We start from the raw sequence: 24,019 nt of genomic DNA on the forward strand, positions 1-24,019 counted from the left end.
GTTTCATTTCATTGTATGGTTTCAGGCAAAACAATCTGAACATTTTGTCATTTTGTTCATGTAAGTCCTAATGCAAGTTAAGTACTCAGTACATAACGTCTTCATTATCAATACTTTTTGTGACATTATCTTGTTGGAATGTTTGATGCAGAATAGATGGATTCTCCGCTTGTGATGCTTGTTTCTGTCAGTCTGATTGATTGTTGCTCATGCAAATCTCAACTCATGAGCCATATTGAGTCTTGCAGTTGTCATATGGGTGGTATATTGCTGATACTTCCTTTTGTATTCTTGATTTGATACAACACTGAACAAAGATTTCATGTTTAAAACAAACACTTTGTCTAAGGAAGTAATATTTATTACAAATATTTTCTTGATAAATTATTTTATCACTGGATAAATCAAAGCGATGACATATACAATCCTGTGTACATATTATCAAATTGAAACTCATAACAAAATGTTATATTAACAACACTCTAGATGTACATATATCACAGATGAGCATGAGAAGTGGCTTCCTATTCCATCTCATTTACCATTCATCAACAACATTTACAATCCCAGGGGGAACATGCATTCACAAACACCAGTGCAGACATCACATATTACATCTGAATGGAAGGTCCTTTGAATACTTCTCTAAACTACACTCATCACATTGCATAAAACCATCCATTGAAACATAACTGTTCCTACTAACTAGATGGCTAACATGAAAGATGCATGGACCTGGTTTATCTAGTTTATATATTTATGTGGAGCTATTGTTCAGTTGATTTGGCATCAAGTTGATTGGTCAGGCAGTTTAGTGTAGAAACAAAATGTTCTGGGCCCAATTGCTCAAAGGTATCCTAGCGCTACGACTCGTATGTCTGTGTTACAGTATACGAGTTATGACTGTCATGGTGCTTTAATAGCTTTGTGAAACAGGGCCCAGGATTACTACTTACACCTTTATCCACACTGATCTAGTTCAAGTACCTTCTACTGTTGTCACAGACATTCACTATCCTGTGTGTTAACTAAAATACTGCAGTTAAGCAAGAAAAGTTAACACACTTTATCTTATTGAACCTTTTCCTTGGCTGATATTGAAATGGACATGAAAATATGGATGTACACATCATTGGATGTAGAAATTTGGATTGAATCAACAGGGTATTGCTCTGTGAAGCAAAAAAATGAAAACAATGAACTTCATAGATCTGAACAGAAGAGACATCACAGTGACACAGATACTGAGACAGACCCCATCATGCATGAGGCAAGGAATGTTATGCCTCAAGTAATGTTCTTTGGCATTTTGAAAACAGTACAGTTAAATAATAACAGCTGATATTATTATCCTGGATCTAAAGCGTTCAATAAGCATATCAGGCCACACATGCTAAATTCAGAGAAGGATGTCAACTTAGAGGCTCAATTGGCCTAGTAATGCATCCCTCATGACACTAAACACTAAGGATATAGGCGATACCTCTCAATGTTATTTGCAAAGTGAGATCAACAGTCAAACTGAATTACACTAAATGGTCAGTGGTGGATTCAGAAGGTGTATATACTTCCATGACACCATGCATGTCTACCAAAGTTGATTCATCCATGTGACTTATGTTGGCACATCATTGGTAATGACAACCTTTTGCTTTCATAATCGTCTTCAGTACCTGAAGCTGAAAAATGATTTTTTTCGATCCTGTTCATGTATGCTTCTGTTGGTAAAGATTTCTTTATAACATATTTCTCACACCAAAATGGATTGGGACTTCTACCACTGAGATATGCACATGGACACTTCCTCAGTAAGCTATGTGCAGACAGTATGACCACACACAGACTTATTCACTCTCTGGACCAATTTGTCCAGTGTCACATCCATACAGAATGTCTTTTTTAACTGAATAAGTCAAACATCCTGTTTCCTCCAGCAATGTCGGACTTCTCTTTGATTCCTTGTACACACTCTGGTCTCTTTAAGCTGGGAATAAGCAACAAGCAAACACCACTTAGATTCCACTCGGAACATAAATGGCCACAACAAATTTATTTGTGTCTCAGACAAAAGCACATGCTTTATCATAAGGCTCCATACCCTTCAAGTATCAACTATCCAAAATCAATACACCCATGTTGCTATGCAGAATATCAAAACAATGCATTTAAAATATTCAACACACACTTCCACTATTCAATGTTTGGCAAGTTGGTTATATGCATGCATCATGGTATTCAACTAATTAGTTAATCATCTAAATATTTATATGCCTCAGTGCAAAAAGATGATGAGTTAATCAGCCTGAATATATCAGAGGTGGCATGTCTGTCAACACAACCCCACCACTTAGTCTATAGTGAGATATACACAGCTTCACAGCTTTATGGGTTGAAATCTAACTTGAAACTCTTACCATGCATCTATTCTCACTTGGTGTTTAATATGTTTAACTCTGTACTTTAAAACGTGATGATATTTCCAGAAATAAACAATATGCTGCTTTAATACCCATATGGTTAAAAATCACAGTTTTATTTTATCATATGTGCACACATTAGTTTTGCCTAGCAACCATTGTTTCTGTATGTTATCGTCTGTGACATCATTCAGTAATAAAACATGACAACGATGACTCTCACACTTGAGTACCATGTTTAACTGCACAAACGTAAGTGAATAACATTGATAATAAAGCACTCTTTCGAACAAGTGTGTCAATGCCTTATCTGAAACCTTTGCAAAATTCTGTATTGTCCAAGCTCTCGCTAGGGTAATAAAACATTTCACATTTGTGTTGTACAAACAGTATGACACACTTGCTCATGTAATAATCTCAAGAACATGCAAGAAATAAAGAAATATACTCAACTAACATTAACTAACAGATGGGACAAAGTAAAGAACTATCACATTTCCTTCCTGTTAAACCTGTTTTAGAGACATTAACATGCCAGTATTTGGTTTCTGTCTCTTCTGAGAAGAGCCACTGCAGTTTTGATGACATTGTAGTTGCATGTTGCATGTGGCCTCCATATTTAGACCTGTATGACAATGAGCCCCATAAGCAATGTTTTGTAATATTTACAACCACTGCTTAGAACAAAACTGAGGTACTCACAGTAAACCAAACAATACAAATGTAGAAAAAGCTCAGTGCTCAAAATTTTGATGAAACGAACATGCAATCAGTTTGGCACCATGTCCTCCCTTATGTAGTCTTGTATGGTTCTGGTTACATCACACACTATAATTAAAGGTGTTGTCACTCTTCACTAAAGTTGATATCAACATTATTGTTAGGCCTGAGAACTTAGCTCCTGATTCATGAAGTTCTTCAGGAAATGTCTTTTCTTGTAAAAAAAAAATTCTCAAGTTTTTAAACATCATGTAATGCTGTGGATTACAATTCTTGTCTAGCTATCTGCAATATATGTGGCAAAACTGACCCATTTATTGATTGTCCAGTCTTACTATGGTTCTCTTATACAAAGCAACCAAACATGACAGAAAATTGCAAAAAAATTATGAATTGCTGGATGTTTCAACAGCTGTATACATACAGACCATTCAAGAACTGAAGGGAAGGTTTCTGTTTATAAGTGAGGAAAGTAGAAACCTGACAGGGATATGGGCCTTAGGACTCAACTTAAACCATGAGTCCTTGATAATGTGCTGTTGAGGTAATAATTGTTGAATAGGATATTAACCTTTATTGCTAAGACTTCCATATCTGTGGTTTATCTGATATACTTAATTATGTTTGTTGATGCTAGCATATTTACCTGTACATATTTTGTATGTCACTAGAATATTGGAAAGCATATTTACCTTCTGCAAATTGACAAACTAATGGAAGCATGGTTACCATGACAACCCAGGCAATAGGATGGCTTTGTGAAAGAGGAAATGGAAAAGAAGAAGCAGGAAGGAGAAACAAAATACTTGTTCTGTGTCCCAGGGCAAGTACATGCAGTGTATGACCTTTTGTTTCCAGTGGGTGAAAGGACAACTGCCCATACAACCAATATACATGGCATACTGGTGCATTCCATTCCTCACGCAATAGTTACCTACATGAACATACACAGCAAAGTAGTTGTATTTAATACTTGGCAACCTAAACATGCTAAAGGCTGCAAGCCCCTGAACGTAGGACAATACTAGTAACTCAGAAAACACTACACTGACTTTACTGACTATCCCGATTTCTCTCCATATGTGTCACAGAAGTCCTTGACCAAAGACTACTTAGCACTCTGTTTCCATAGTGTTTCTGTAGACTTGAACACAAAGTGCAGAACATGTCCTGCAGCATGACAAAACAGATGATATTGCTGAAAACCACTGAATTAGGTTTATACTGAATCCTGTGTGTAATACATGGCAGGGACAAAGGCTTTAAACAGTTTGGACAGCTTTCCACTGACCCTCCCTTCACTTCAAAATATGTATGGTAGCAGGGTAATGGGTATTCCTGCTAAAATTAGCTAATTTATAATTACTCAGTTGCAGCATTGGGTCTAGTACAATATAAAGAAAAAACAGTACTCGTTATCTTTTTGAAAACACACATTTGAATAAAGTACTAATGTTCTGGCTATCTCCATCTACCTTCTTTTAAAACCTTGGCCCTAGTGCAGCAAGCTAGGATTAACTTCTATTCATGAACATTCAGACAAGATTTGTGTTGTTCCACCGTACAACCCACCACCTGGTATTCATGTCTGTACTCAGCTAGAGGTCAACATATGCATGTCAGGGAAGGGTTTCTCATTCTCAGATGATTCTTGCACCTTCCTCAGGCAATTTATATATTAAACTTTTGTCAAATGCAAATCGAAATGTTAAATCTGAAATGTGTGCTCACTTCTTATTCTATGGGTCCTGTGAATTTTCAGAGGGTCACCCAGACATTTGAAACTTACAGGACTCAATGTCCTGTTACCTTGAAACACCATCTGTGAACACTGCCTGGTATAATGTACAGTACTGTCTACTGAAATCCAAGAAGACTGTTTACAGATGAAACATTTGCAGGATAAACAGTAACAATTTGATGCTTCAGTCTGGGACCAAATGTAATTGAATACAGTTTTAATGATAACAAAATATCTATGAGACTATACCCAGAAGCACCTGATCCACCGGCCATTCCTAATCCTGGTGAGGATGTATCACTCTTTGAGCTGGGGCTTGTTGGGGTGGTGCCACGTGGTTCTGGAGGGGGAAGGGCTGAGGTTGTGGCTGAGGTTGTGGCTGAGGTTGTGGCACTGCAAGGTGGACTTGGTTGGGGTGTGCCTGGAAGCGATGCACCACCTGTGCACGTGCCCTGTTCACGTGGTTCTCCCAAACCTCTGCTACAATCGGAGATGATATTGTCTCCCCTTCTGGCTTGTAGATCAGCTCATGACACAGAGGACAGTTATCTTGCACATAAAGCCATTTTCTTAAACACACACCATGGAAAAAATGTTGACAGCGCGTAACACGAGCACTGGTCAAATCTTGATAACATATAGCACACACATCATTGACACTTTCTAACTGTTCCTGTGTCGCCACCGGTAAAGAGTTGATTTTATTTACAGCCGTCCTCCTCTTTATAAACACCTTCCATCCCTCTTTTGCCTGCACCCAGATGTTGAAATATGCATGGATACACATCATCACGGCTCTTATTGCACCGCCGGACTCAAACACCATTATCCATGCACCATTGCAAAATAAGAAAATTCCAAAGAGAAATTCTATTGTATTTCCCGTGGACTGAACAAAATACACATAGTCATCCAACTTCTCCCAGAATGAATCACGATATGCATCAATCATAAATAATAAATAAACAAGCAATGATATAAAAACTTTGATTATAACTTCTATACTAAATGCAGTAACAGCTAGTAGCCACGTACTTGCGTTGTGATGGGTCCACAGGAATGTCAACAGCCACACAGGAAATACTATGAGAAACACACACATTCCCAATGCTCGTAAATGTCGCACAACATTTGTACTCCGAGATGCACTCAGAGACATCAGTAAAGGATTCACCATGTTGTGAACAAAATGTAAAATTGCTGTTGATAAAAGGCAGAAGTTTCTATACAGTCGCAGTAATCTTTTTTCAGGATCTAGGCTTGTCAGTCCTGTTTGAAGGGCTAAAATAAAAAATAAAATGGCTGCCACTGTGCCCATGTTGCGATCTTCTTCAGTTTCTGATCCTACACAAGCAGCCATGAACATTCCTATGTAATGAGTCATCAGAGACACGACACTAGTCAGTCCCAGAAGCGCTACACTTGTCTCACAACTCCTCACAAGCAACTGCTGCCATAGACTTGACGAGAGATCCCACTGGAAATACGACAGTACCCCAGTTTCTATGTAACTGTCATAGATACTACTGACTATATGAACCAATATTTGATGAACAAGTCTGACGATAAAGAACACTCGAAGCACATCAGGAACATGAATCCTTTGCCAATGATGTTCTAAAAATGCCTGAATACCTTCAGCCTGAACTGCAACTGTTGCTATATAGTATGCACGTTTCAATGTGACAGCTATAAAATACAGTGAGTTATATAGATCAGACACCAGCTGTAATACTGGTATGGACAGTGAGAGGAATGGAGACCATAAAAACAGATGAGAGTCACAATAGAAGGCTCGCAGACACAGCGGAGCTACCAGTGATAGGTATATACTCAGTCGCAACAGAAACTGCATACTGTTGTTGTTTTCAATCTGTCTATAAGAGTAGCGACTTGTGCGTAACACGATGAACAGATGAGACAAACTGATCTGGAACATGAAGTTAGCGATGAGACTGTAGGGGTCATCAGTCAGCAGATGGAGCATGGTGCGGGGGCCGGTGTATGCATACTTCTCCATCTCTGTAGTGTAGACGTCCAGGACGTATGCCATGTTCAGCCAGTGGGACAGGAGGAGCGCCCCGAAGGAGATGAGGTAGCTGTACACCTCCAGCAGCTGCTTCAGATCCAGGCAGAACATCAGGCATGAAGAGAAGAAACCTTTGGGAAGAGGAATAAACAGTTAATGATTTTGATCGTATAAATCCATCAATGTCCAAGAAAATATTGTAATCTTATATCCCCATCTTCTCCAAGCAAGCGTGTCCACTAGTCTATATAGTCCATCTTCCCAATAGCCATTTGAAGGTCTCATGAAAACTAGAGATTATATCAATATTTGTATAAAAGTTTATAGAGTCAATATTTTCAATTTGTATACCAGGTCGCGGTTAATTATTTGAACAACTAAGCAGAGACAAAGAATTTCAAAGAGTTGTTTAAAGTTCTCAGTCAAGTTCCTTATAACAAACCTGAGTGCAAACTTCTTTTCTTTTAACAGAACTTAATGCTTAGATGACCCCCAGCTAAGCATCTTGCACCTTATACTGAGTAGTCTTACACGACAGGAGGCCTCTGATATTGTACAAGCTAGATGAAATAGGTATCATTAGCTTTGCCACTATCAGTTTCTTATTTTGAGTTTACAAAGGTTAAAAGTCTTTGTTTCATTTTGTGATCAACCAGGTCATCTGCTATGGCAGTCACTCATTCCAAATATGAACAGAAATTGAATTCTATGTCCCATTCTCATCACATGGGACATGCTTATGTTGCACATAGGATCATCATCAACCAAAGAAAAGTACACTGAGACTGTAAATATATTGAACACTATTACTTACAGAACCCAGATAAGGTGACATTTTTCAGTTCAAGGGAAAGACTAACTTGTACTCATGAAAGTATGCACTGGTTTTGTTGAGGCAATTGGCATTAAATGATACATACCACACAACAGCACTTCTTATATAAGTTAAAGGGGCACTGATGCGGAGCAATTTCCGTGGACTGGTTTAAACTTTTGTTATTGTTTTTCTCCAGTGAGTACCTGGATGATATCCCAGAATTCGTGACTGGCTCGTGACCTCTGCTGCGCAGTCCATATGCGCAATTGATGGGTTAATTATAGACAGATCAACTAAGGCGAAGTCATTTAGACTTAATTACAAATGTATTACGAAAACAAATGAAACACTTTGAAGGTTAATCATCTGCCAGTGGTAGAAATGGTAAAAACTATTAGGACGGAAAAATATCGAAGCCAAGGTACGTCTCTATATTTTGTCTCATAACCCTTATTAGTTTATTGTCATGTTTGTATGATTTTGAAAATTAATAAAAGAAAACACGGTCTGCTTACACTTATAGTAAATTTCTAACATAAGTGTAACATTTAAAGATTGTATAGACTGCCAATGTGGATCCTATTTCACACACATACGCCATCTAGTGTGTGTTTTCTGTCATATAGATTCTGCTGAATGCAACAACAAACAAATTCAAACAAAATGCAAATAAAGAATGTAAAACAGACTAATTTTATAGCAACAACATCAGGCTACTACCTTGTTCAGGAATGCATCCATCAATATCCACATAAAAGAACGATATTCAAAGCTGGTAAATAATCCTGCTCTGTGTCGTGTTTCTTACAACAGTCTAATTTGCAGAGAAGTAACACATCGTTTCACGTCTTTCACACTGGTGAAAACCTGACAAACCTCTCATTGGTCACCCAAGATAGCACACCTGGCAACTAACTGTATGATGTCCGCCATTCTAAGTAACTTAGTTAACCAATAATGAGCAATCAATCAATCAATCAACACAATGGTGGTTAATTCTTTGAAGGAAGGATGTTGTTTTTACACTCATACTTTACAACAGGGTGTAGTCAGTATATATTAGTACACATACACACACTGCCTTTTGACAAATCTGCTGTAGAAGATAAAAGTAATTAATCAATCAGTGTGTTATCGGTTTGTAACTCAGCTGATAAACCCTCCTGCATCACTTACATGCACATATTACATAACATACAATACATTTGCTACTACAGACCTTAATTTATAATGTTGAGTATTTACTCCAGACAGGAGAAATGCCAAATGGGAACCTTTGTTGAGTAACCTGAGTGGTGCTACCTGTAATAAATTCATTAACTGACCACCAAGAGAATGATGACAAATAACAAGTGTAGGTTTACACCATCAAACGCGATTTACAGCAAGGAAGATGTAATCTCGGTATCGCATGCAACCTGAAAACACTTATGGGCCGAAACTGTTTTGAGGATACCAACAGAACTTCGTTACACATGAAATACATACAGGCATTTGCTGTGTACTTGGGTAAATAGGTGTAATCAGTTTTTTTTTTACGTAAGAACATTTTCAGACTTCTCTACCAATGGCAAAGTCATTGTTTTTAGTTTACGAATTCAAATAAACCAACTGTGTGTTTTTATTATCAGAGATAATAAACCAGGGTAGCTACCATACCTACCAAAATTTACGTATGGTATTTCCTATCACAGCTGGGCCAACACTCAAAACTATCTGAATATAAAGCTTTGCAATCTTTTAGATTGGAACTAATGGCTTGCTACGTGCCTGTAGACATCATATTTTCACATAACATGATTTAATATCGAGGTAAAAACACCTAAATAGGATCAAATTGAATCAGTCACTATACCATCCAAGCATCCGAAAAAAACCTACACTGGTGGGAATACCATGGACATTTTTAAATAATGGCATATGATGGGCATCCGGCCTCCTGACTGTTTAGGTGAAGAAATTCTGGTATGGTAGACCGGAGCCCAGTCCCTTTGTCCGTCATGGTTGAGGGAGAGGGCGCTGACCAATTTGCAGTTTGGTTTCTTAATTAGACTGTTGGCGAGAAACATTATTCGCTCCACATCAGTGCCCCTTTAAATGGTCAAACAAAGTACTCATTTACAAACAAAAGAGTCATGAGTGATTTTGTTGTTCTTGTAATATCATACTGAAATCTGAGATTTAGATGACCAGTTAGCGGTGATGTCATCATGCTTAGTCACATACAAATTGTTTACAGAAAATTCATCTACATGACCATGAGCTGATTTTCGGATATTCTTGGTCTAGAGCAGACCTGATATTCTGATAAGGAATAATTAGTAACAGGGTAGGGGTCCAAGGTGAGGTCAGTTTAACAAGGATGAGTGGATACAGTGATGTCAGCTCCAAGAAAAAGAATAGAATCTGACTTGATATCATTTGACAAGAATGACTTGCAGATATAAAAGAAATCAACTGTAAGGATGGTAAGCATGGTAAGTCAAGGTTGGAATATGTCAGATCACTGATGCCAAATCTGTACATCAACTAAGTCTCAATAGTTATAGCACCTTTAGAATTCAGCACCACAATTTCTCGTGAGGACGTTCTCACCCGTAGGTCACATGTCAGTGAGACAGGCAACCAGTTTGTGAGAAGCCGTCTGACGCGAACCCGCGACCATCGGATTGTTAGCCCGACAGATAACCGACTGAGCTACGTCTACATTGTTGCACTATGTCATTCCTGTGACGTCACGGAAATGAACGGAAAGAGTCGAATTGGTTGCGGAGAATTACGAAGGTTATGGGTAGACTTGGGGCCTCGTGCTTTCAATCTACTGATGGTTGCCGAATGGTCCTGATATCATTTGGCACGATCGTCCTATTCCGTAATCTACAAAATACCATGCTGTGTTGAATGAGCCGATATGGTTCGAACTGAAAAGGGTTGTTGACATCAGGCGTCAGACGTTGATTTCACGGTGCATGCATGAATGACGTGCTTGTATAAAAATCATTGTGTGCTTTTGTGACAAAAAGTGTTGTAGGGAACCCAGTAAGGATAATGTGGATCACACTAAGGAATGTGTGAGACATGAGCATGTTTGGTGACGGCACGAGGGTGAGTTAGACTTTGAATCATTACTGAAAATATGTAGATCTAGAGGAGAAAGTTGCTGGAGGCATCAGCCCTAAATTTCGACATTAAACCTTTTCATCGTTTTTTTAACTTTTGATGTTTTTGGTCTCCCGTTTTTCTTTGTCAACAAAATATCAAAAATGGAAAAGGAAAACAATTGGTACTCGTGCATTTACCTACTTTATTGGGTTAGGTCCCATACCCTTACCCTAACCCTTGAAATAATTCTAATAAACAGAATATGCTCACCGAACCGGCACGAAAATGGCTGACGAATCCAGTGTAATGAATTCTTACTGCTTCGAAAAATAAAAGATTTCCTTGTAATGGTGCAAATTACTGAATGACAAAGATATGCATGTATCTTAGTTTACAGTTTTAATTCCTTTGATCCAAATAGTTATGTTTGAAACCGAAATAGAGAATACATTTAGATTATTTTAATTGACCAAAACTGCGAATAATAAAACATGGCGCAATGTGACCAATGTAAGTCATTCTTACTAAATTTAAAAATACATAATATATAAATACACTAAATACAACACCTCAGCACCTCTTAATACAAAAAAATATGAGCATATTAGTCAAAAAAGAAAAAATATTTAAAAATTGCACCTCCGCCGGGAACTACTACTGGAAACTCGCAACATCGTTGGGTTTCTGTAATGACATGGCTGGTAGAGATGAAACATCAGTCAGCGGAGCTTAGACGCACTCGCTGAGCTTGACGACCTTGTTGGTATGCTGGCGTCATAGGGCATTGTTTCAAGAACGTGCTTTTGAACAAAATCACTTGCAATTACATAAAATAGTATTATGACATGTCTTTAAAGTTTGTGGTGCTGTATTCTAAAGGTAGGCCCAATAGTTTATAGAATAAGTAACTTTTGAAGCGATCTTTGCCACAAACAGTCATTTTGGACAGAAACAAATTTCCTCTTCAAGATCATTGATTATATACAGAAAATTCTTTTCTGTTTCAAATAGAATATTTGACAATTACATCTGGGACATTTGGGATAAAACCCCAGGTTACTCTTACTTCTTATCAAAAGTTGTGGACATAACCATGTTTATAATGAAACAACTAACCGTACTGAAAAAGCATGGTAAAGTGCTAATATCGGAGGTGGCAACAGGTACGCATTGCTCCTAACATTTAAATTGCTCTGTTGGTAAAAAATCAGGAAGATGTTTACTTGCCCTTTGGAAAATGAATTTACACATTTTCAGTTGTAAAATAAAGTCTAAACTTGAAGAAAAGTCTGACATACATTCTTAATATTCAACTGAAATTATGGAAAGAGTTCCCTCATATTCTTTCTTCCGCAGAGTAACAGAGGTAACACTAAGTGGTTCAATCCTACATATTGTACTTAATTAGTTAGTTTAGTTATTTTTGTAAGTCCTCTAGTAACTGTTGTGTTAGGCTTTGTTAATATTAATAATTCCAGGATGTACATTAATTTAAAATCATTATTCGGGATATGGGAATGGGAGGAACTCTTACTGAGATTATGAATTCGGAAGACTGAAGACACTTTACCTTAAGACATCATAGCTTAGACGTTGCAGTGTTTCAAGGTTTTAGGCCTACTTTCAATACTAATTATTTCTGACATGAATATTTATAAACATAGCTTATATGTCGATCGACTGGGCACTTACTGAAATTAGAGGGTGATTATTTATGAAATTCAGGCAAATACATACACGTGACCATTCCGAATAACCACATCATATAGGTCCTCCATGCCATATCTGGATCGTATGTGATGAACAGGTTCAGGAAGTTCCCCAGAAAAATACTGTCCATGACGAACAGGGAAGGGACGCGTAGAGCAACGTCTAGTACCCTTTCTACTCGGGATCGCCATGTCATTTTTCATCTATGGGGAGGTCTTGTCCCTCTCTTTTCTATTTTCAAGACTTAATTATCTCTAGTTGCTCAGAAACTGCGGAAAAGTTTCTTCGCAACTTGTGGAAAGTACGCAGCCACAGCAGCGGTTATTTCACTTCCGGTACATCGATATGTTTATCCTCACAACTATTTCTACCATATTTCTATCTCTGTGGGCACCTTCTGGGTAATTAAATTGTAATATGTAGTAATGCTATTTCCCCATTACCTGAACAGACAAAAACGATGGATTACTTTCTTACAGGCTTATTCCATATTTACTGAGGGGTTAAAGTGATATGCCACGGTGAGAGGGTCAAGGTTTCAAGGGCCACAGATTTTATCACACGAAAACGTTGCACTTAGTAGTAATGATGTTTGCATGTATTCTATACCACCCTTTGTCCTATAACACATCATGTGCTTGTGAGAATTTTTCTGCAGCCTGGGATTGAGGAAACAAGATAATAAACAATTCAATACAGCTCAGAGACAGCTGACAGCTGGTATAACTGTTCATGTAACAACAATGTTGTTCACCATCAACTGACAGTTCCTCCGACGAAGTAAAGTATTTAAAAACAAAACCAACATAAAAACGTTAGCCGTAATAACAACATTACGTAATAACACAATCCTTTAACAGGCAGATTATTTTTCCTGCCTATAGAAATAACTTTACATGACTAGATATTCCATTGCAATACTCAGTATAATTACCTGTCACCGTCATCATCATTTTCATTGCCAAAAGTTGGAAATGCTTTGTAGAGAAACCTTTCCGTTTGCGTTTTCGTCGGGTTGACGTTTCGCAGAGGTGCCGTTTCAGCTTTAACACTTAGGAGCAAAAACAAAACCGAAACAGCAAGTGCTTTGTTCTTCGAAATGTTTTCGTACATTTTCACCAAGCGAGTTTTCATATTCAGCGCGGATGGTCACATCTCGTTTCAGGCATGAAACTTTGATCTTTTAATAACGGACAATAACCCAGTATTCTTGTGGTTCAAATGATTAATTGGCCCTCTTGTCATTCATGTTGAGACGATCAAACAAGATTGGTATTGGGGGTGATTTGTGAAGCATCGAGCCACAAAGAGGGTGCGGGTTCGAATCCGGGATGGGACTCAGCTAAAAAACAAAAAATGCTAGAATTTGTACTTTACTAAGAAAGTATAATCCCAAATATAACATATCTTACAAGACACTGTGGTTTGGAAATAATTTTGGATCTCACATTTCACAGTTGGGATTTTTTCTTTTTCAGTCCACTGCCATATTTTGAGCCTAACAAGAAATGTTTGCCCCCACGTCATTCTCCAGGCTGATGGTGTTTTCTTATGAACTAAATAGACTAAATAGGGATAATGTAATTACAATCCATCATGGCAACTCCACGCTGTTTACATGCAAACAAGGAACATATCTCACACCGAAAGAGTTTTATCTTCTGTAGTATCACGATCAGCCGACAGTTGGAACCATATCCATATATGTCTAAGGTATTTTGAAGATAGGTATTTTATGATAACGGGTAAGATACGTAAGACTTTCGCCATCATCATGTTTAGATCAGAATATTTTTGTAGACACGTAGCTTTAACTGCTACTAAATATGAAAATAACTTAGATTAAAAATACAAATAATGTTGCCATGACTGAGTCCTGACATGATAGTGGCTGCATTTCACTAACTCATTTCAAATTTACATCAAATAGCTTGATACTCAATATTTGATTCAACAGAAGACTTTCCATGAAAAAGTATATATATAAGGATAGTTATCTTTGACAGTATATGATTGTACACGGACTTCCGGTCATTCTGACAGCGAAGGCGACTCTTCAGAGGAATCATCATACCCATAAGATGATGACGTCAGAAAGCAAGTGCACCCCTGACAGCTGTCGCAAGACAGTGCTTCGATAACACAAATCCTGCATTATCCAGTGTAAGTTCTAGCCTGGTCCAGTTTCCACTGGGCTAGAGGACACACCTCGGTAAGATGCATGCGTATACAATGACGACTACGTCAGTAACTGACTTACCGAGTAAGAGGTGTAATGATAGATATTGAAACAGTTCGCATGTTTACTGATCTCGTAGTAATTGTAACGTCTACATTCCCGAATTTAGCTAGATACTCTTCAATTCAAGTGCAGTAAATAACCGATTCCGAGACAAAACAGATGAAAAAGACAGCATCAGACTCAGACGTTTTACACACTGTATCATTGATTCGCAGGTAAGAGTTCCTCCCGTTCCCCCATCTCAGATATTATTTATAAACTGACATATACTTGAATTTCTAACAAAACCTAACACAACACTTACTAGTGGACTCACAAGAACAATTAAAAGCCCCCAAATTAAGTACAATATAAAGGGTTGAACCACTTACTGTTACCTGTGTTATTCTAGAGAAGAAAGAATAGGGGGAATGGAAGGAACTTTTTCCAATTTGCATAGTAGCATCATTTTGTATTGTAAACAGCAAGTGGTGTCACACTGGATTGGTTGATCCTGTATGTGAAGTGTTAACGCACATGTGAATATTATTTTACCCTTTATATGCTTTTCTCATGCATAGTCAGTGCTCATTGAGAAATACTTCTTCCACACACTTTAAATCTTTGGGCTTTGAAAGTAAACCACATTTTGTTCAAAGTTTCCAAAAAGGTAACAGATAGTCCTTGAATCATACAACTACATGGGAATCTTAAGATTGCCAGTGAAACATAGGATAGTCATTAAAAAATAAGAACTGGTGCATGGTAGATACTGGCTTTGAGTGACCTCTATTCATTGATTGTTTTTATGATAGAACATAGCAAACAACCACATCAGTGTTTCCTTGTTCACCATGTTCACCAGTGTATTTAGATAGAGGTGATAAATGTTATGTTTTGTGATGTATTTCTCCATATCAAAAAATACTTTGACAAGCAAATCTGAAAGGAGCTCCTCAAGTTCGATTGATAGGGCAGTATGGGGTCACCTGGTTTTACCTTGGCCTGTTTGTGATTGTGTAAGCTGGTCAAAACCAGTCACAAGGTTATAGTTAGTGATAAGGAATATTACAAATAGCTTGCCAGGGTAAACATTTCACAGTCCAGTGAATGATTGCTGTGTTTAACTATGAAATGACATAGTTTTTAGGTAAGCTGAAATGTTTACTGATCAGACAGAAGCTAAATTGTGTTACTTTAAATTCAGCACCATCATTTGTTTATTTCCTAAGGCTTATCTCATGTGAAATATGTGTCATGTGTTAATGATTACCTATGATATGTGACCATTCATCCAGCATTTGAGATTGTAAGGTCTAAACAGGCAGTTGTACATGTCATGAGCCAACCCCACTCGATTTGATCATCTGGTAGTGCTACTTGTATGTTTGTCGTAACTGAACACATGGAATCCCTTAGCATATGTTTCTTAAAACTGATCACAGAATTCTGTTCCATTATAGACATATTGAACATGTTATTGAATATTCAGTCATTTATTATTAATAACACCCATGATGATTTACTCTTGAAAGATTCTCTGATCTAATGATAATTCCAGAGCTCAGGTAGGGCACAGTGCCTTGTGGCATGTTTGGTTGTACTCTAGTTGTAATGAAATATATGAAATTGCATATCAAGTATGTTGTAGATTTTGTAAGAAGAAGATTTCAGTTACATGTAAATGAAGTAGGGTCATAATGCCAGTTAACATAAGAGAGACGGGTAAATGATTCATGTGATATTATTTTGATTCTTTGATTCTTTCGTTTTTATCAGTTACTATTTTGAGCCTTAAGACATTTGTCTCTTGTACTTTTTACACAAAACAGCAAACATGACTTGTTCAGAGTGAGTGATGGGTACTTGGCTGATGGGTAGTCATCCTGTCTCTAATAATCTCTACCTATAACAGAAATGACGTGTATTAGTTCTTTACAGGTTTTCAGTGAAGTATGATTTTAACAGACAAGGTGGCCTGTTATGCACAACTGTTGAAGTGCTGCATTGCAATACCTATTGTGACCTCAGTATCGAGATACATATCGTATGGTGAGGCACCTGCATCATGACACCTGTAAATGAGCATCTATTTTCATAACTGAGATGTGATGACAATTATCAGCCAAGTTAGTGAGTCTGCCCATGCCATTCTGTTAAGTGCTTCTTCCAAGCATGGGTTGTTGGGGACCAGTACTAAGGTAGATCCTCAACAGTGTCTTGGCTATGTAAACATAACATAAGGGCCTGGAAACAAGTTTCAGAAGATTGACATTGCCCTTTTACTGACATAATTGTACTGTTTCATTTACAGGATAAAAGAAATGACCCCTTATATGTGACATGTGATACCGAGTTGGGTCAGACTGGTGACAATGGTGCAGTTGTTCAACATGTTCAAGATATCTCGTGAGTCCCTGGAGTCCGGGGTGGGGGTCATACTAAGGGTCCCCGCCCTCTTCGTCATGGAGGTGTGGTACCGCACTGATCCCCTGAAGACGGTCCAGGTGCATACCAAGGATGTTGAGATCATCATCAAAGTCGTCTATTACATGGGTAGGAGGAAACTACTCTGCTTCAACTTCTGCTCACTCTCACACCATCTTGTGTTTGGCTTTGAATGACTTGTCAAAGAGTTACTTCCCTTGCCTTCTGATTTTTTTAGGTTAACTGGAAAGTGGGAAGGAAAAAGCGTATTTTAAAGAGGTCCAGGGGGATCCAGTACTTTCAAGAGGTTCAGATCTAATTATTATTATGACAGTATTTTCAGAAGGTAATAGGAAAGTAAAATGCCTTTCAAACAGAACATTATCACACATATTACAAAAATAGCGTTAATGGTCTTGTTCAGTCGTTATTGTTAAAAATGTAATGAAATTTTTTTACATGTAGTTGGTGGTGAGGGAGAAGCTGTTTTACATGTTGACATTCATTCACCATTGCATGACAGCCTTAACAAGAACTGAGTATTCTTATGGCCATTTTCTAGCCTTAACATGTAATGCAATTTGGTATATGTGTAGTTAGTAGAGTCCGCTGACACATGCTGAATCTTCTTGGGTAGTGTTTTAAGTTTTGATCTTTGTTTAATATGTTGGATTGTTTATAAATATAAATGAATATATTCATGAATTTTGCTAAATATGGATAAATATCTACTCAGAGGAAAATCCTTAAGCAGTATCTTGACTTTCCATGTTTGTAATGTCTCCATGTTTTCTATTGTTATTGTAATGTCTCCATGTTTTCTATTGTTATTGTAATGTCTCCATGTTTTCTACTGTTATTATTGTAAATTGTATGTTTTCTAATGTTATTGTAATGTTTCTATGTTTTCTATTGTTATTATTGTTGTTATTATTTTTTCAGCTCTTCTGTTTGCTGTTGCTATTGGCACCCTCCCACTGAAGAAACTGGTGACTTTCTATGTGTACCTGGTGAGCGGACTGATGTTGCTAGGGTCCTTCTTCCTGTCACAGAGCTTTGTCCAGGTGGAGGTACTGGAGAACAAGGAGCAGACGTGGGCAGATCTATTTGATGACAAGGAGCACACAGAGAGGCTGATCCTGCACCTAATCGCCCAGGCCTTCATGGCTGCTCTTATCACATACCTGGTTGAACTCAAGGACTGGACACGCTTCCTCATGCTTGTGTTTACACTGCCTGTACTGGCTCGCTCGCTGGGCTTCCCACTCAACGATTTACACATTGTGCATAACTTTGCATCCATTTTCTCAACTCTCATTGTGCTGTTCTACGTGTTTAACAATCTTGGGAATATCATCGACAATTGTAAGGAAGGAATCAATAATGTTGTCCTTGCCTTCCGTGCATTTGGAGTCTTCCCTGTTTTCATCACATTTTGGCATTCCGTACTACTTCCCATACAACTGTTGATATTCTGGCTGGTTATGTTCATCACACAACTGTATGTGTATTTATATTCTGAAAACCATCCTATTATGCAGGAAGGTTGGATTGTGATTATCCTAGCAAGTATTGGTGAATGTTGTGCAACACCAATCAGTCTGTTTGCATTATGTGTAACTATTACCTACGCATCATACAGTATTCTCACTTTGACCAAGCTGTACCTCCAAGGATTCGAGGCATGGTCACAAGATGTGGATGCAATGCGAGGATGGACAGAGGGATTCACGATGTTGTTAATAGCCATTCAGACAGACCTCCTTGATCTTCGACCACTTCAAAGAGCATTTCTGATGAGCATCCTTTTATTCATAGTAGCATCTTCGCTAATTCAGTCAATGTATGAAATTGCTGATCCAGTATTGTTGGCACTTAGTGCGTCCCACAACAAGAGTGTGTTCAAACATGTGAGAGCTGTGGCTCTGTGTACATTCCTGTGGATGTTTCCCCTGTACATGACCTACTCCATCTGTCAGTATTTTGACCTGGATTTCTGGCTCATGGTCATTGTGTCCAGCTGCATGCTCACCTCTGTGCAAGTCATTGGTTCACTGGCAGTGTACTCACTATTCATGTATGACTCTTTCAGGAACGAGCCCTGGGAAATGCTGGATGATGTCATATACTGTGCGCGAGCCATCACACGTGTTCTGGAATTCGTTGTTGCTGTGTTTGTTGTGTGTTATGGACTGAAGGAGTCACTGTTTGGAGAATGGAGCTGGATCAACTCCTCCATCTTGATTGTCCACTGTTACTTCAATGTATGGCAGAGACTGCAGAGTGGCTGGAAGAGCTTCTTGCTGCGGAGGGAGGCTAGTAAGAAGGTTGAGAGCCTCCCGGCAGCCTCTGAATACCAGCTATCCTGCTTGGATGATGTTTGTGCTATCTGCTATAATGAGATGAAGAGTGCGCGGGTGACTCCGTGTGGCCACTTCTTTCATGGTGTGTGTTTACGTAAATGGCTGTATGTGAAGGACAGTTGCCCGATGTGTCACCGTGACATTCACCAGGAGGTGGCAGCAGGATCTGATGCCAACAGGGAGGACTTTGTGATGAATCCAACTCTTGCATCCCAAGATGATGACGACAGTTCTGAGACAACATCTTCGCAGACAACTGAGTCCAGTGACAGTAGTGCCATGGCAGAGGATGGAAACGTGGATGTGGACAATGACCACCATAACCTTTTAGGAGATGCCGGACATGTGTCCAAGTTTGACCTGATTGAGGGCGTGGCAGAAGCTGCGAGCCCCACAAACAATGACAATGATGATGTAGAGACTAATGCATGGGTAAGGGGTCAGGGTTTGGCTGATGGTGGTGGAGGAGGGGATGTTAGGAGAAGGTATGGGCCCATTCATCACCAGATCTGATGCCTACCTGGGTGTGGACTTCCAGAGTGATCATATCCCATGTTTATTGCTTTATTCAAGTTGTTCTGCTGAATCCTCATGTCATTGTTTATTAATTTATGCTCAAGTAATCTGACATGCCATTTAAAATGGTGCAACTGTAAGGTGCATGTAGATCCGTGAAGGTCATGTTAAGGAAATACGTTGGGAGATTGGTCTTCTGTAACGCATGCTTGTCATAAGAGTCGACTGACCAGATCGGGTGGTCAGGCTCGCTGACTTGGTTGACACATGTCATCATGTCCCAGTTTCGTAATTGGATGCTTATGATGTCAATCACTGAATTGTCTGGTCCAGACATGATTTTTTACAGACTACTGTTCTATAGCTGGAATAAGGTATTACCCTGAGATTTCACTGTTCTGTGTACATGGTCTGTAAGTGTAGTCACTTGTTTTTGTTCATGACAAGACAGAGAAATATTTTTCTCTTTAAGTTATGGTATTGTTATTACAGCACATGTGGCAGTCTGTGGGAGACTAGTCATCAGCTGTAACTTACATTGCATTTGTACAGTTATTGTGTTAACGTATTGATATTGTCTGCTTATTGTTCTTGTATTTTACTATGAGTACAGACATAACAAATTATCTTACCTCACACTTAACTGTCGTTTTCTGACTGGCCGAGTGCTCTTCAATCATTTCCAATGTTCCCCACATACATGCAGGATAATGCTACACGCTGGGAATGCTGAACTTTGGGAATTCATTTAGTACTTCATGTTAGTAATTATTTATCTAAAATTACTTAGTTATGTATGATGTATGGAAAATACTGATGCTTTGCAAATGCAATTTGATGTAAGGGTGACAACTCTAATTTTTTTCTGTCTGACTTCGTAGGTATTGGCTAATTACCTAACTCTGGTACTGCCTATTAAGATCTGATACCTGTGCTTCAAAATTTTCAGAATATACTTTGAGGTGTTCAGTAAGATAAATACTTTGCTCACTGGTCCCTCGGATGCATAGGTTGATGGGGATCCCAGACCCTTAAATATTGTTATTAATACTGCTATTGTAATGCGTATTATTATCAACACATTAATTGTATGTGTAATGAAATTGCAAATGATACCATAACCCAGCTAGTAACAAAGTGAGTGAAAATTTATTGATTCTTGATTGGAATTTTTACAGACGTATTTGGACTTTTCCTGGGTCCCCGTTGTTGTACTGATAAATTTTGTTGCATCCACAGTCAGTGTATAGGACGCAGGAATTCTCATCCTGTGAATCCCTGTAGAGGCTACATCAACCTTTTTCTTACCTCACACATGAATGTTGCTTTCTGATTAGCTAAGCGCTATTCTATTATTTTCAATGTACCCCGCTTACAGGCGATGTATTATTTTCAGTGTACACTGCTGGGAATTCCAAACTCTTTTGGTGCTTCATGGTAGTACTTTTTTGCCTCGAATAACACTGAATCATGCATCAGGCATGGAAATTACCAATGTTTTGCGATTGAGAATCGATGGAAGGGAGATCACTCTAAATCTGTTTACCTTTTGTCATCTGCAGATGGCGATTCGCCTCGCATTCAACAGAAGTGCTTCAGACAGTTCAAAATTAAAATGTTTGGTAAGATAAATACGTTGTTCACTGGTCCCTCCGGGTCCATGGGCTCATGTACCCTCGAGGCTTGTTTATGTTCCCCTCGCTATAAACACACCTCGAGGGTACATGAGCCCACGGTCCCCTTGCGACCAGTGAACAACTTATAATGTACTCCTCGTGACCAGTGAAAAAATTATTATCCTTGTGATGCATGGCACTATTGTCCATAAACCATATTACCTGATCTATGTATTGAAAAATATATACATTTAGTGTCAAATGTGAACAAGCTGTAAATGTATAGCATTAGAAGACAAAAGGCAATTATGTGCTGAATGAGTTGTAACAATGCCCTCGATACTGTGGGAATACTAGAATAGTGAATGGATTTGAATGCAAATGAAGACAGTATATTTTTTTTGTAAACACGAGACAGGAAACTGATTTAGTGTGCCTATTTGTATTTTAGACATACAAGCTTCTCTCATGTCTGTGCCCAAATATTATAGAGCCAAGATGTAAATATTGAAATGAGTTATTTATTTGTTGAAGAGTGTGTTAGAGGTGAACTAAGGTTGTCTGATACTGATGTTGCTGCCTGTTTGTTATGTTATTTTAGGAGTTGCTGTGGCTGGTGATACTACTATCACCACAAACAGAAAGAGTAACTGAGTATATTGTAATGGGATAGTTCTGTCATTCAAGACAAGCTGGACAGTAGCAAGAGACATCAACAGATATCAAACTATGGTGCAGTAACACAACCCCTCTCACTTATGCACTGGTGAAGGTCATCTGTTCTTTCCTGGCGGTGGGGTAGCCTAGTGAGTACAGCATCCCCTTGTCACATGGAAGACCCAGGTTTGATTCCTGACATGGATACAGTGTGTGTAGCTCATTTCAGGTGTCCCGTGCCATGATATTGCTGGAATATTGCTAAAAGTGGCGTGAAACTACTCACTCAGTATCCTGGTGGTATTACTTCACACACTGACTGATTCAGAGGGTGTATTCACAGTTGGTCGGGCTATAAGGGATCTGCAAGGTTAAAGTGTGTGATATGTGCTTGTTTTACCTGTTGTCATGTGGAAATGTTTGATAACTGTTCAATTTTGTTCATATTGATCTGTTGCATATCTTGCCCAATTGTGAACAAAACCCATTTCTGGGGGTATACTGGCAATGTCTTAATATGTCCTGCTAATAATAACAATGAATGTGTATAATAAACCACTGTTACACATCATAGTTCACTTGTTTATTGGCTGCCTTTTTTATCATGAAAACATTGATATTCATCCATTATATGAGCCTGAAGCCTGCAGGTGTCACTCAGCTGGTAAACACATCTCTTTGGGCTTGCCCTCCTTCGATGTTGAGCACATTTCTGGTGTCCTCACCCATGATATTGCTCAAATACTCTGTCAATCATCTGAAAATGAACGAGCACATGGTGATGTCTCATGGTACCACCCGATCACCCGATTTATATTAAATCACATGTATCTTCTCTTGTATGTGCGTGTGTGTGGTGGTGGTGATTAGTGTGTGTGTGTGTGTGTGTGTGTGTGTGTGTGTGAGAGAGAGAGAGAGAGAGAGAGAGAGAGATGATAATTATGTCTGGTTAATCCCACAAACAACCGTTACATGAACTTTATGGTTAAGATCAGCCGTCACCCGAATGAATGTATATCGAGTATATCTCTGCCGTCCGGAAACACAATCCAGCCATATAAATATATGCTTTTCATGTCTAACATAATAGAAGAGCTTGTAAAATATAAATATGTATACAGTTTGATCATCACTTCAGGTGAAACATTTGAATTTGTATAGTAGACTTAAGTATCCATAATTACAGTATCGGATTCATATTCGACACTGTATTCGTGGATCATGCAACATCATGTACAGTCCTAGATGTGTCCAGAATTATCACCCGAACACATATTTATAGCATGTCTGTGAGTTTAACTATATTACTGATAGGCAAATGAACTGGCATTGATCAGACGAGAATGAATGGGTTGAGTGCCTTGCTAAGTATCAGTATATGAGGTAAAGGGGTTCTATACATTTACAACGGGGATGAAAGAGCTTTTGTGAAGCCAACATCAACTTTAAGAAGAGGCAGATCCACCTCATACTAAAAATAAACTTTCCCTTGAACATTTCCCCCGACATGGACTTCATGACATATGTGCACGACTCCACCCGTCTAGCCTCTGCCCCCTTGCACCACGTTCTGCTACATTTAATTAACTCGTTAGATCAGGTGTTGGTTGTAAGTAGGTGACTTTACCAGTACTAGGTATAGATAACAGAGAATCACAGCTCAGTGGTCATTACTGATCAGCA

General features: G+C 38.5%; 2 protein-coding genes across 3 annotated transcripts; one reads left to right on the forward strand and one right to left on the reverse strand.

Moving 5' to 3' along the window:
• Positions 1–345: 345 nt before the first annotated feature.
• LOC137265127 (protein TRC8 homolog) lies at positions 346–12,868 on the reverse strand. The gene is made up of 2 exons (XM_067800440.1): positions 12,564–12,868; positions 346–7,038 (listed from the first exon to the last, which is right to left on the reverse strand). Exons 1-2 carry the CDS (start codon positions 12,730–12,732, stop codon positions 5,156–5,158), a joined length of 2,052 nt encoding a protein of 683 aa, XP_067656541.1. The 5' UTR covers positions 12,733–12,868; the 3' UTR covers positions 346–5,155.
• Positions 12,869–14,552: 1,684 nt separating this feature from the next.
• On the forward strand, positions 14,553–22,909 carry LOC137265232 (RING finger protein 145-like). 2 transcript variants are annotated; one of them, XM_067800586.1, is made up of 3 exons: positions 14,553–14,699; positions 17,072–17,313; positions 18,127–20,600. In XM_067800586.1, exons 2-3 carry the CDS (start codon positions 17,133–17,135, stop codon positions 20,058–20,060), a joined length of 2,115 nt encoding a protein of 704 aa, XP_067656687.1. In that variant the 5' UTR covers positions 14,553–14,699; positions 17,072–17,132; the 3' UTR covers positions 20,061–20,600. The 2 variants fall into 2 exon arrangements, with proteins under 2 accessions (XP_067656687.1, XP_067656686.1); XM_067800585.1 differs by having other exon boundaries at positions 14,575–14,748; positions 18,127–22,909.
• Positions 22,910–24,019: the final 1,110 nt, after the last annotated feature.

Source organism: Haliotis asinina, chromosome 15 (genome assembly GCF_037392515.1).
Source record: "Haliotis asinina isolate JCU_RB_2024 chromosome 15, JCU_Hal_asi_v2, whole genome shotgun sequence".
In the NCBI taxonomy this organism is placed as follows: domain Eukaryota; kingdom Metazoa; phylum Mollusca; class Gastropoda; order Lepetellida; family Haliotidae; genus Haliotis; species Haliotis asinina.

What these genes read in the sequence shown, in the direction of transcription:
- LOC137265232 (XM_067800586.1), top strand. Translation starts at nt 17,133, where the DNA reads ATGGTGCAGTTGTTCAACATGTTCAAGATATCTCGTGAGTCCCTGGAG. An exon ending in CAAAGTCGTCTATTACATGG is followed by an intron (nt 17,314 to 18,126) that starts GTAGGAGGAAAC and finishes TTATTTTTTCAG; the next exon opens with CTCTTCTGTTTGCTGTTGCT.
- LOC137265127 (XM_067800440.1), bottom strand. Translation starts at nt 12,732, where the DNA reads ATGACATGGCGATCCCGAGTAGAAAGGGTACTAGACGTTGCTCTACGC. An exon ending in GTTATTCGGAATGGTCACGT is followed by an intron (nt 7,039 to 12,563) that starts GTATGTATTTGC and finishes CTCTTCCCAAAG; the next exon opens with GTTTCTTCTCTTCATGCCTG.